This window comes from Anolis carolinensis, chromosome 5 (genome assembly GCF_035594765.1).
Source record: "Anolis carolinensis isolate JA03-04 chromosome 5, rAnoCar3.1.pri, whole genome shotgun sequence".
NCBI lineage: Eukaryota > Metazoa > Chordata > Lepidosauria > Squamata > Dactyloidae > Anolis > Anolis carolinensis.
Genome location: NC_085845.1, coordinates 101,472,378 through 101,486,595, shown reverse-complemented (window position 1 = coordinate 101,486,595; position 14,218 = coordinate 101,472,378). Strand labels below are relative to the sequence as shown.

At 38.4% G+C, this 14,218-nt stretch overlaps 2 protein-coding genes across 4 annotated transcripts in view; both read left to right on the top strand.

Moving 5' to 3' along the window:
- Positions 1–1,103, top strand: part of prmt8 (protein arginine methyltransferase 8) — a 79,308-nt gene extending 78,205 nt beyond the window's left edge. Inside the window, exon 10 of the mRNA XM_008111341.3 lies at positions 53–1,103. Coding sequence (XP_008109548.2) covers positions 53–136 — 84 coding nt within the window. The 3' untranslated portion in view covers positions 137–1,103. The remainder of the gene's footprint in view (positions 1–52) is intronic.
- Positions 1,104–13,580: 12,477 nt separating this feature from the next.
- The window catches only part of ntf3 (neurotrophin 3), a 67,435-nt gene continuing 66,797 nt past the window's right edge, over positions 13,581–14,218 (top strand). For 2 of the 3 annotated variants that reach the window (XM_008111343.3, XM_062981996.1), the window contains exon 1: positions 13,581–14,125. The gene's annotated coding sequence lies outside the window, so the exon portion shown is untranslated. Of the gene's footprint in view, positions 14,130–14,218 lie in introns of all 3 variants that reach the window. The other variant, XM_062981997.1, reaches the window with a different exon arrangement.

Genomic DNA, 14,218 nt, shown 5'->3' with positions numbered 1-14,218 from the left:
AAATAGTTCAGATACTGTCTAGCTAAATCTTACATCTACGTTTTCATTACAGCGTGATCTGGATTTCTCAATAGACTTGGATTTTAAAGGGCAGCTTTGTGAAACTTCTGTATCAAATGAATATAAAATGCGCTAGCAATGCACTATCTTCCAAGGAGAAGGAGAAAAAGCAGCACTTCTGGATCTGTCCAATGTGAACTGGAAACAATTCTTTTGGAGGAATAATGACATTACTATGGTGGATAGTAGACTTTCCTTCTTGCAGCAGAGAATGCCAAGTGGGCTCTGTGTGTGTATGTTTGGGGACGGGTGGGGGGGCTAACAGGAATGTGTAGTATTATATAAACATAGTTTTTGCCTAGACAAACTAAAAGAGCTGCCTTTCTTGTTAGTTTTAGGATGTGATGAGACAAAACAAAAATGTATATGCAATATGGGCATAGAGAGAGATGTCACATTACCATCACATTTGAGTTATTTCCCCCAATTTTTGCATGCTATTTTTCTGACTAGGGTGATCTTAGGGGTGTCTATTGTGAGTAGATGATTGAGATTATATTGAGTTTTAAAAGAATATTTCATTATTTATCAGAAAAACGGTATTGTCAAAATATAGGAATTTATTTGTGATTGTTTTTTATTTATGTGTAGCCGGGACAGTATTGATTGCAATTTTGCTCACACATTTCTTTGAAATGAACAGAATGTACATGAGATAAAGTTTTAGATGAGGCTGGGGAATCTTGCTGTGCCATTTACTGTACTTTTTGAGAAATATTTTTTTGAAATAAGCCTTGATCATAACAAAACACAAAGAATGTATTTTCATTTGATGTTCACCCTTTTTCTATAAATGAGGATTTGGGTTCCTAATTTCATTGCAGTTGATAACCGTCTCTCTCTCTCTCTCTCTAGATATCTAACCCACTGGTGAGCTTTTTGGAAAATGATATTAGATGTTATGATTGGAAATTGCATGGAACTGTCTCAGACTTATTGTCTGACATTTAAATATTATGCATAGGAAGAATCCTGCTTTTAGGAATGGTGTGTAATTTTCTTGCTGTATACTTCTTGATAAATAAAAGCTCTGTATTTATTGATCTGTGGTCTTTATTTTTCTTTGTAACAAAAATATGCACATTTTCTTTTCAAATTGTTGTATTGAAATAGCATGATAAATTCAGCATTTCTTGATATAAGAATGGCTGGGTAACAGGATTTTAAATTACTAAGGATAGTAGGTGGCTTTCCAAAATGGGGTCATTTTTAAATATCCTACAGACTATGGCTAAGGAAGGAATATTGATTAATTGACATTTTTCAAATGCAAGCAGTTCAAATTTAATAGGCAACAGATGATGTCTGAACAATGTGGCAGAGTATCCCTTCAAATCATATTTAACTACGTGGCATTTAAGACATACTAAGCAGTAAAACATGTAAAACCTAGCTAGTTTTCATAAAATTCATATCAAGATCTTGGAAGTGATAATCCACAACTCTGTCTTCTGTTTGTTTTGCTTCAGAAATCATTCCGCTTATTGTTGAAATATCATGTACAATCAGAAACATTGAGTGATGGCTGCCAGCTTGGGTGTCATTCAAAGGAAATTGGACTTCTTTATGCAAGTTGATGCTCCAATGACAATAAGTCATGATGACAATGTTCTGTGTCTTTGTCAGTAAGAGGTAGGCTTGTGCATTTCGGCTAAACCTCAATCAGTTTCTGCTGGCCAAATTTCACAAGACCCTCGGATCTGTTTTTGCGCACATCCTGAAAAGGGGTGCACAAATAGCTATTTTTTATCTGCAGCCGAAAAATGCAACTAGATCTGTCCCATAGGCAGCAATGACGGGGAGGAGGGGATCCTGAGCTCCTCTTCCCATCATTTTTAGGGCTATCGGGATGAAAATAACCACACTGGAGGACACATCTACTACTGTTATCCCACTAAGTTTCATAATGGTCGTCCCCTCATTTTTAGGAATTTATTTTCTTTTTAGAGCACAGAGAGAAATATAAATAGAAAACTTTTTTTCTTGGCAAAGGAATGAAATTATAGGTAGGTAGTAGGCATGTCCGGTCGATGAAATAAATGCTTCAATTCTCGTTTCTAAAGTAGGGGGCGCTTAAAGTAGGGGGCGCTGGCGCTTCGATATAGAAAGTATTTCCGATTTTTTTCACCTAAAAATTTCGGATATTTCCAAAAATTCATAATGATTCTAAATGTTTCTAAAATGGCGGACGTGCATGCGCAATCACCAAAAAAAAGGAACCCGAAGGGGGGGGGGAACTTTTACAGGGCTCTCCCGCCCTCATTTCTTGAGCTATCCTTATCAAATTTGCAATGCCCTCGCAAGTAATATAGCTGTGTGACAGGGCCTTGAGTCTGCACTGCCATATAATCCAGTTCAGTGTGGATTTTATATAGCTGTGTAGAAGGGGTCTCATATAATGCAGTTCTAAGCAGATAATATAAGATTATAAATATAATATGTAATAATTACAAATGCTATAAGCGCTATTTACGACAAGCAATGGGCCAGAATAATGAGCCAGAGCAATGGGCCAGAAAAGGGGCCCGCCAAGGTTGTCTCCTATCACCCCTGATTTTTATATTTGCCCTTGAGATCCTTTTAAGAAATATTAGACAAGACCAGCAGACAAAAGGGACCAAAATACGCAATCTGGAATTTAAATTACAAGCATTTGCGGATGATGTAATATGTATTATAGAAAAACCAAGAACTGAGATAACGAATTGGATAAATCAAATAGAAAGATTTGGCGAATTGGCGGACTTCTATATAAATAAAGATAAAACTAAACTATTAATGAAAAACATATCAAGAAAGAACCAAGAAGACCTTCAAGAAAAAACAGGTATAAAAGTGGTAACGAAAATAAAATACCTGGGAATATGGATCACAGTGAGGAATGCTGAATTGTTAAAAAACAATTATCAAGAAAAGTGGAAAGAAATCAACAAGGATTTACAAAACTGGAAATATGTAAATATCTCCCTATTGGGACGTATAGCGGTGGTAAAGATGAACGTACTACCTAAACGTGTGTATTATTTCAGAACTTGCCGATAATTCGAAACCTAAAAATGTTCAATGAATGGAATAAAGAATTGTCCAAATTTATATGGAGAAATAAAAAACTGAGAATAAAATACAAAATTATGACAGATTTAAAAGATAGGGGAGGCTTATAAGCGTGTGCCTTATAATGGGTGAAAGAATGGGCAACATTAGACAATGAGAATATCTAACCTTGGAAGGTTTCGATCTAAGACATGGTTGGCACATGTACCTTTGGTACAAAAAAAGGAAAGTTGAAAAAAAACGTAGGCAATCATTTCATCAGATTCTCGCTAATTAAAATTTGGGAAAGATATAAGAAAAAATTGTATAACAAAACACCTATGTGGATTTCGCCACTAGAGGCCAATCAAAGAAATCTCTTAGGATGGCCAAAATGGCCAAGATACAACAAACTCTTGACAAAAAAGAATGGGAATTAGTGTGTAAAGAGCCAGGAAGAGATAAAATACCTGTATAAAAACTTATCCTGGTTTCAGCACATGCAAATAAAAGAGCAATTTGCTAAAGATGCTCAAACAGGATTTCATGAAGGTGATGATTTTTGGGACAAACTGTTATCGACAAAAAAGAAGGTAGTAGCAAAGATCTATAATAAATTACTAGAATGGTCCACGGAAACAGAAAAAATAAAAAATTGCATGACAAAATGGGCGAAAAACATTGGCCGTTTGATTAAATTAGCAGAATGGGAAATGGTGGAACAAAAAAATTGAAATACACTTACGCCTCGGATTTAAAAGAGAACTGGCTCAAAATGTTCCACTGTTGGTATATAACTCCGAAGAAATTAGGCTTAATGTATAAAAACTCCAATAACAAATGTTGGAAATGCAAAATTTAAGAAGGATCCTTTTACCATATATGGTGGACATGTGATAAAACAAAAAATATTGGAAAATAATCCCTGAAGAAACACAAAAAATCTTAAACAAAAAATTCCCGATGAAACCGGAATACTATTTGTTAGGAATTACTGACGCAGAGACAGATTTTGATATAAATGATGATATTTTATTCACGTATATAACTACTTCAGCGAGGATGATATTTGCAAAGCAATGGAAATTGGAAGATATCCCAACAAAACAACTCTGGCTGGGTAAAGTAGAAGAAATATATGACATGGAAAAACTAACCTTCCTCCTGAAAGAAAACAGAGGGAAACCTATTAGAATAACAAACTGGGATAAGTTTGAGAAATAGTCAAAAATAGTCAAACAGAAGAAAAATGGACCAGACTACATACAATAGAATTACAAAATTAATCTTGCCGTAAGGAAAAAGAATGGAGGACCAAACCTTTCCCCCATCCCTGACTTCTTACCCTCACAATCTTACCTCCCCTTTTCCCCTTACCTTTACCCCTACCTACCCAGATATGTTTTCCTGCACTCTTTTCCCATATCCTTTTTTTACCCCCCCCCCCCCAATATACTTTTAGCCTTGTAACACAATTGCAAATCCCTAATAAAATTATTTAAATATATATACAGTAGAGTCTCTACATAAACGGGCTGGCAGAACATTGGATAAGCAAATATGTTGGATAATAAGGAGGGATTAAGGAAAAGCTTATTAAACATCGAATTAAGTTATGATTTTACAAATTAAGCACCAAAGCATCATGTTTAACAACAAATTTGACAGAAGAAGTAGTTCAATACGCAGTTATGCTATGTAGTAATTACTGTATTTACGAATTTAGTACCAAAACATCACAATGTATTGAAAACATTGACTACAAAAACATGGACTACTAAAAAGCAGACTGAGTTGGATAATCCAGAACGTTGGACAAGCGAATGTTGGATAAGTGAGGCTCTACTGTATATAGTAGAGTCTCACTTATCCAACACTCACTTATCCAACGTTCTGGATTATCCAACGCATTTTTGTAGTCAATGTTTTCAATGCATTGTGATATTTTTGTGCTAAATTCATAAATACAGTAATTACTACATAGCATTAATGTGTAATGAACTACTTTTTCTGTCAAATTTGTTGTATAACATGATGTTTTGGTGCTTAATTTGTAAAATCATAACCTATTTTGATGTTTAATAGGATTTTTCGTAATCTCTCCTTATTATCCAACATATTCACTTATCCAACGTTCTGCCGGCCAGTTTATGTTGGATAAGTGAGACTCTACTGTATATTTAGGCTAAGAATGCCATCTGCTGGGGAAATGTGTGATAGCAAGTCAGAGAAATATAGTAGAGTCTCACTTATCCAAGCCTCACTTATCCAAGTTTCTGGATTATCCAAGCCATTTTTGTAGTCAATGTTTTCAATATATCGTGATATTTTGGTGCTAAATTCGTAAATACAGTAATTACAACATAACATTACTGCATATTGAACTGCTTTTTCTGTCAAATTTGTTGTAAAACGTGATGTTTTGGTGCTTAATTTGTAAAATCATAACATAATTTGATGTTTAATAGGCTTTTCCTTAATCACTCTTTATTATCCAAGATATTCACTTATCCAAGGTTCTGCCGGCCCGTTTAGCTTGGATAAGTGAGATTCTACTGTATCTGTAAGAAAGGCTGGCAGGTTGGGGACCAGAACAGGATGGGTTTGAAACACTGGCATTTAGCCACAAGGGCGGGGCACGTGCTTTGAAAGCCTTAGCTAGGAGGGATGAGCCGATTAACCACATAACTTGATGAGCTTGAATCCTGAAGTTGCCACTGAAATAAATAAGATCCTAGCTATATGTACCTGAAGGGAATGGAATACAGCAGATGTGCATCCTACCCCAAGTAATTGTTTCTCTAGTTCATTGATTCCCAGCTTTTGGGCCTCCAGGTGTTTTGGACTTCAGTTCCCACAGTTCCTAACAGCTGGTAAACTGGCTGGGATTTCTGGGAGTTGAAGTCCAAAAAAACTTGGAAGCCCAAAGGTTGGGAACTACTGCTCTAGTCTGACTTATGCCTGAGGCATGAAGAGGCCCCAGCTAGTCTCAATAAAAGATACAATAGCAGAGTAATATTTGATGATGATGATGATGATGATGATGATGATACATTTATTTGTCACCTGTTTCTCCTTGCGGCTCAAGGCGAGGTACAACGTCATCTAAACCAGTGGTTCTCAACCTGGGGTCCCCAGATGTATTTGGTCTACAACTCCCAGAAATCCCAGCCAGTTTACCAGCTGTTAGGATTTCTGGGAGTTAAAGGCCAAAAACATCTGGGGACCCCAGGTTGAGAACCACTGGCCTAAACAAATACAATACAGTAGAGTCTCACTTATCCAACATAAACGGGCCGGCAGAATGTTGGATAAGCGAATATGTTGGATAACAAGGAGGCATTAAGGAAAAGCCTATTAAACATCAAATTAGGTTATGATTTTATAAATTAAGCACCAAAACATCATGTTAGACAACAAATTTGACAGAAAAAGTAGTTCAATACGCAGTAATGCTATGTAGTAGTTACTGTATTTATGAATTTAGCACCAAAATATCATGATGTATTGAAAACATTGACTACAAAAATGCGTTGGATAATCCAGAATGTTGGATGAGCGAGTGTTGGATAAGTGAGACTCTACTGTACTATTAAAATACATATTACAAGATATACACAAAACCAACAATAACATGCAGGTTAAAATTCACAGTTTATAATTAGCTGGAAAAGAGAGGTCTTTAATTGGGTCTTGAATTCCAACAGCTGATTTAGCTGTTGAATCTCTTTTGGCATGTCAGTCAATAAAAAGGTCCTCTGGGTGTCAATCAGTTGAGTTCTGGTTGAAGTAGTCACCCCCGGAGGACATTGATGTTCCAAGGGGAAGATTGTATGGGAGAAGGAAATCCTGTAAATAACCTGGATCCAAACCGTATAGAGTTTTAAAGGTAAAAACCAACACTTTTTACCTTACTGGAAAACTAATTGGCAACCAGTGAAGTGACTTTAGTATAGGTGGAATATGCTCACATCTTGTAACCAATCTGGCTGCTGTATTTTGAACTAATTGGATTTTCTGAACTTGATACAATGTATAGTATACCAGCTGTGCCCGGCCACGAGTTGCTGTGGCTGGTGGGAATCATTTGTTGGCTACGTAGAATAGGAGTGAATAGCCTTGCAGCCTCAAAGCCTGGCCATTTTCTTCTTATGGGAATCCTTGTTTGGTGAGCTGGAATACAATGGAATAGGCTTGCTGCTTGGAAGGCTGGGTACTTGCATTCTAGGGGAAGGTGTTTTGGGGTTGCTAGAATTGCAATGAATAATCTAACCGCTTCAAAGTCTGGCTGCTTGCTACCTAGGGGAATCTTTGGTTGGTCATCTTCTATAGTACAGAGTAGTATCTCTGCTTCAAAGTCTGACCACCTTCTAACAAGATTAATCCTTTGTTGTTCTGGTTGAATTGCACTGAATAGCCTTGCAGCTTCAATGCCTGGCTGTGTTATACCTAGGGGAATCCTTGTTTGGTGAGCTCGAGTAGCACCCTCAATCAAAGATCCACTTTGAAGTCTGGCTATTTCCTTTGTAGGGAATTCTTGTTTGGCCAGCTAGAATGGCACTGAATAGTCTTGCAGCTTAAAAGCCTGGCCTCTTTCTACATAGGGCATCCTTGCTAGGCCAGGTTGAATAGCAATGAATATACTCAGTGCTGCAAGTATGAATGCTGCAATTAGTCACCTTGATTAGCATTTAATGGCCTTGCAGCTTCAAAGCTTGGCTAGGGGCTTGCGCCATCTTGTTGGGCCCTCCAGGTGTTTTGGACCTTAACTCCCAGAATTCCTAAGAGCCACTTGCCTGTCAGTCATTCTGCTACCCGTCTTAGACAGGCGCGATGCACAGGTGGCAGCTTCCCCATTAAGACCTCATTTACAAATACAGTAGAGTCTCGCTTATCCAACGTAAATGGGCTGGCAGAACGTAGGATAAGCGAATGTGTGGGATAACAAGGAGAGATTAAGGAAAAGCCTATTAAACATCACATTAGGTTATGATTTTACAAATTAAGCACCAAAACATCATGTTATACAACAAATTTGACAGAAAAAGTAGTTCAATACACAGTAATGCTATGTAGTAATTACTGTATTTACGAATTTAGCACAAAAATATCACAATGTATTGAAAGCATTGACTACAAAAATGTGTTGGATAATCCAGAACGTTCGATAAGCAAGTGTTGGATAAGTGAGACTACTGCAAAACCTCCCCCTCAGTTTTGAAGGTCTCGTAAATGAAGCCAGTTGAGAAGCCGTGCCCCTCTATCAGGCTGAGGCTAGTGAGTTAGCCATCAAATCTAATGCACACCTCACTTTTGGCTATGTAATTTAGCAAAAAAAAAAAAGGTGAGCATTAGATCTGAGGAAATATGGTAATACAAGAGGCCACCTAGAATACAATACTAAGTTCAGTTCCTGATATCACAATTCAGGAAGGATATTGACAAGCTGGAATGTGTCTAAGGAAAGGTGGCCAAATAGTCAAAGGCCTGAAAACCAAGCCCTATGTGAACTGGTCTAGGGAATGTTATCACTTTTATACTGACACTATAATCGAACTTGGAATTGGTTTGGGAGGAACTGGTTTTGTTGTGCAGGTGATCAGACTACTATGTCTGGAACCGGTTGGAGGCCAGGAAGATGATTACATTGAACATGGAACCTGGCTTCATACTGTTTTGCAGGATCCCCCTCCCCCCAGTGCCAGGAAGAGATGCACATCAGTGCACCAGAGCCATAGGGGATAGAAAAAGAAGGGAAAATGATAGCTAGCAGTAGAGGTAATCAATGTCCCCTTCCCAGGGGGTAGATTAGCCCCTTCCTGCTCAGCCATACCCTTGGAGCATTTTTCGGCAGTCCCTGTTCAGGATTCTTTACTGTGCTTCAGCAGGGGCAGGTGTCTACAATGTGCTCTGTATTTTGTGCAGAGCATTTCACCCTGGACATGGGATACAATGAAATAATAATAATATAATAATAAAACTTTATTTATACCCCGCCACCATCTCCCCAACGGGGACTCGGGGCGGCTAAAATGGGGCCATGCCCAGAGCAATACAATATAACAAAATATAAAACAACATAACATAACACCATTAAAAATACAATAAATGCATCAACATCAAGAAATCAAAAAAACAGTAAAACAAGGGCAGGCCACGTGAACACAAAGATAAAACCTGGGGTGAGAGGGACATAGGGATACTCCACTGCGGGCAGGGACATATGGAAGTGGGGTAATCTAGAGGATAGATGTTCGGGGTGGGAGTAACACAGAAATAACAGAAGTTACTCACCAAAGGCACAGCGGAAGAGCCATGTTTTCAAGTCTTTCCTAAAAGCTAACAGCGTGGGAGCTTGCCTAATTTCAGTAGGTAGTGAGTTCCACAATCGGGGGGCCACAGCAGAAAAGGCCCTCTCCCTTGTACTCACAAGGCGGGCCTGGGATAAAGACAGTGGTGCTAAAAGGGCCTCCCCGGATGATCGTAAAGATCGGGCAGGTTTATGAAAGGAAAGGAAATCTACTGTAGAGCATTTTTTTTACTAAACTAGGACATTCCTGAGAACTTTTCAATTCATAGTATATCTGTTGGAATCACAGACGCCTTAAAGGGCCAGACTTAAAAGTGACTTCAAAACAGAGTTTATTGAAACAAAAGAAAAAGGACGCAGGGATACTTAAATGCAGTTCCACTAGTCAAAACTCAAAAATCCAAACCAGACCTGGTCCAAAAGGTAAACAGAAATGTAATCCAGATTAACTGGATGCAAAGAGCAACAAGTCAAAGCGCTCTAAGGCAAAACAAAAAGGCACAGTACACAAATGGTTAACAAAGGGAGTTGCAAAAAGAGAAGCGTTGTCAGCCGAAGTCCAAGGTCGAAGCAGGAGGAATCCAAAACAGTGTTGCTCCAGTGTCCACTAAAGCGTCTTTAGCCAAACCGGTTCAGGTCCAAACTGCAGATCAGAGTCCAATGCCAAACATAAAACAGGCAGCAGCAAGACTACATGAAACTTTCCCAATACACAGCACCCAGCACACGAATGCACATCAACACCTTGCCTTCTGCAAAGACCCCTCATCCCTGAACCCACTTTTATCTACAAATCAACATAAAATGAACTGACCACCGCCACATCACTATCCCCCGCAGCTGCTCTCAGCTCTTCACGTGAATTCCCTTGACTCTCCCTCCATCACCTGTCAAGACTTAGATCCTCCCAAGAATCAGTTGGATCCCCTGATTGCCAGTCTTCACTCCCAGAGAACCCCATAAAGGTATCACTAGTTGTTGGTGCCTCACAAATAGCTTGCACTTCTCTTATCTTAGTCCAATCCATGGTGTCTCCTTCTTCTCCCTCACTCATTGACCCATCATCCCCAGAGAATCCCTCAAATGACTCTTCATCTGTAGGTGCTGTAAGTATGTCCCAGATACTCTTTCTCTGCTGCTCATCATCAGATTTCTGCTCCCGAATAACCCCCTTTCCCCTTCTGGCACCCATACTACTGTTTGTAATGTTACTCACAGGCTCTACTACAACACTATCTTTATATACATATTGCAGTGCACATTGCTGGTGTGTGTTTTGTGGCCACTGCGGCTTCAAGCTGGCTTCAAACTGCTTTATATAATCAGTGTAGAAGGGTCTTAGGACATAGAGCAATGGATTCAAATTTCAGGAAAAGAGATTAAGAAAAACTTATTGACAATTAGAGCTGTTTGCCAGTGAAATGCACTGCCTTGAAACCAATGTTTGGGTGGTACCATAAACAATCCTTAAATTTTGTTTCAGATCAGGTTCCATGCAAAAGTGCACGGTAGTCTTTGTTTAGGTCCCATCAGATAACACTGAATTTACTGCCTGAGATCATGCATGTGGAGTTGTATAGTACAATAGATACAAAGGTGGACAAACACTTTACATGATAGTACAGGTGGGTTAACAAAATTTTCTTTCAACAGGTAAAGAGGCTGACACCATAGTAGAGCGAACGGAAAGACTAATTAAGGATAGAAATTTTTCTTTAAGTATCTGTGTAAGAGATGGAAGCGACCAATTGTATAATATTTCAGGTTATTTTATTTTATTTCTTTTTTCCTTTTTTCCTTTTTTTTCCTCTTCTTCTTACGATTTTTTCCTTTTCTTTTTCTTCTCTTTCTCTTCTCCTCCTACTTACTCATTGCACACTTTCTTCTAAGAACCCAATGTGTTCTTACACACTTACTGTAAATTTTACTTGGAAACTCAATTAAAAAAAAAAAGAGTGCATACCCACAGACTTACCAGTAAATAATGTCAATAAGTTCTCACAACTATTATTAATATTATGGACTAGGGTTTTCACACAGACCTGAGGCTGTCTTCTTTCCTCTTATGTAGAAATTAACCATTGAAATATTTTAGATAAATAAACATATCATTCAGTCTATGCTAAAATCATTTTATATCACAGAGGCAGACTCTCCTGCCTGATTTTAAAAAGATTGTGACTGACTCCCTCACATTTTCAATTTTAAATTTCTAAAAGTATTCAAGACAATATCTATTACTTTTTAAGCTTCTAGGAACCAGCCTTCAAAACCAACAGTGATTGAAGAGTAGACAAACAGTCTTTGGCTGCAAAGTAATCCAATTAGTCACAATCATTACACTTATCTTATGCAGGAATTAGTAAATGGAGGTGGGGATGGAAGAGGGAAAGATTAACAAAATCCTTTTTATTAATCATTCTAGAGCTATCTTCTTAGGGAACAAGTTCATTGCCACCTTGTATGTTTTTCTTATATATCTGGGTCAGGGCCAGTTTTACAAAAATGCTTCTCTGAACCTATACCTTGAGCATGCACATCTAAATCATTTCAATGTTAATGTAATATTTCAACCACAATATGGCGCTATTGCAAAAGGCATCTGCTAAAGTAACTGGCCTTTCTTTCTCATCTCATCTTCTCTATATTTTTATTTTTCTCCCACCATCCCACTGTATTGGGGCTAAGGAGATCAACCTAAATTGACAGTTTTATTCTAGACCAGCCATTTTTTTCACATGTACAGTGCACATATCTAATTTCATCATTGCGAAACTTCCATGCTATGCCACTATATACAGGCAGTCCCGAGTTACAAATATCTGACTTATAGACGGCTCCTAGTTATAAATGGAGGTAAGACAACATGAAGTGAGATTAAATATACACCTAGAAAGGAAAATCTACTCCTGTAAGAGTACCCATGGAAAAAATGTGTCTCTACTGAAGCTTTATTACCTATTCTTGTTTCCACAGCAAGCCAAAAATTTCAAAATCCAGAACAGAAAGTGGGGTGAATCTTCTGAACAGGAGAACAGACTCCTAGTGTCGTGATGTTTCATTACTAGACTATTCCAGTTGTATCATCAAAATTGTACTTTATCCTCTTCAATGATGGTGGTTATTAATGATGGTTACTTATTGAAGATTTATGAAAACAAGGCCATTGTGGCCATCAGGCTGACAGACTATACATCTCTGTCAGAATACTTACAGGAGCAGTGGAGGCTTTCTTCTCGGCTTGTTTGCTGGGGTGTAGTTCTGTCTGTACCTGTCCACTATTTGCACATCAAGGCTAATTTCAGCTGCTTTTGAGCATAAAGGGGAGACATTTCTGCCCCCAGCTCTAAAGAGCAGCAACAATTATTCAGGACAGAGACAGAACCACAACCGCCAGCCTCCAGGGTCTTGTTGAGTCCTGAGGTGATTGATGCCTAGGGCAGTGGTTCTCAACCTGTGGGTCCCTGGGTGTTTTAGCCTACAACTCCCAGAAATCCCAGCCAGTTTACCAGCTGTTATGATTTCTGGGAGTTGAAGGACAAAACATCTGGGGACCCACAGGTTGAGAACCACTGGCCTAGGGGAAGGATACTTCTTTTTGTGCTTACACCTACATATGTGCATAACGGAATACTGGTCAATGTGTGCTTGCACTTGACATGCAATCTGCATAAGTGTTCCCCTTTCTCGTGTCCACATATCCCCTAGCCCTGGTTCTATTCCTTGGCTGTTTCAGTTCCGCAGGCTATTGGGAAGTTTGACTGTAGATGGCAGTATCTGAACTGTTAAAAAAATCTTTGCCATAAAGTTGAAGGAGGAAGAGGACAGCTGGGAGAGATTTGGATGAGCAGTGCAATTTTTTTTTAACATAGTGACCTCCATCATTGCATTTGTTTGGGCTTTAGTACATTGTGGGTCATAGTTAAAGGCATCTAAAGGGTCCAGAAACAGTTCAAAATACTTTTCAAATATGGAGGAGGTTGTAGTCTTTGCAGAATTTTTAGAAAGATATGCACTTGGGGGGCAGGGGGAGGAAACCCAAAGGAAACTGAAAAAATCTCAACTATAGTTGAGAAAACTAGAAGCTGTATAGTTGTCTTCTTTTTTCAGCATTGCTAAAATAGTTCTCCACCACATGCCTGTGTATCTGGAAAGATTAGGTGCTGTGTATTAAATTACAAGGCATGTTCATTACAGGAGGTCAGAGGCAAAAGTAGAGAATGGCAGGAACCTTTGTAGTTGAGAGCAACTCAAGTTGCTGGTTGTTTTTCATTTTAGCAAATGCAGTGAAGCAACTCTGTAGGCTAATTGGATTGGGAGATTTTGCCTATTCCCTTTGCTTAAACTTGGAGAGGAGAGCGCATTGGTGATTGCAGTTTCCCAGGCTGTGCATGCATGTCAAATTGTTAACCCTTTAGCTGTTGTGGAATGAGAATCTGAATCTGTAAGGACAAGATTTCTTTCTCTAGAGTGAAGGCAGCAGCTCTGAAAAATTGCCGCCTTCACTATAGAAGAGCAAATACAGAATGAAACTATTGGAAATATTATATTTTTATTATAAGAGGGTTTTTTGTTCCTCTCTTGATGGAAGATGCGAAATGCTAAAGGGATGAATTACTTTACAGACTGGAAGAAAATACTGTAAAAGAGCTTCAGCAAAAGAAAATTTCCTGGTCATTCCAATGTGAAAGTTGATCCAAGCAGTGAAATCATGATGATAAGGCAGGTATAATGTATATACTTTGGAAAGCTACTTTTCATTTTTTTAATGGAATGAAATTAATAAGTGATTCTATATGCTAAATGGTTAAATAT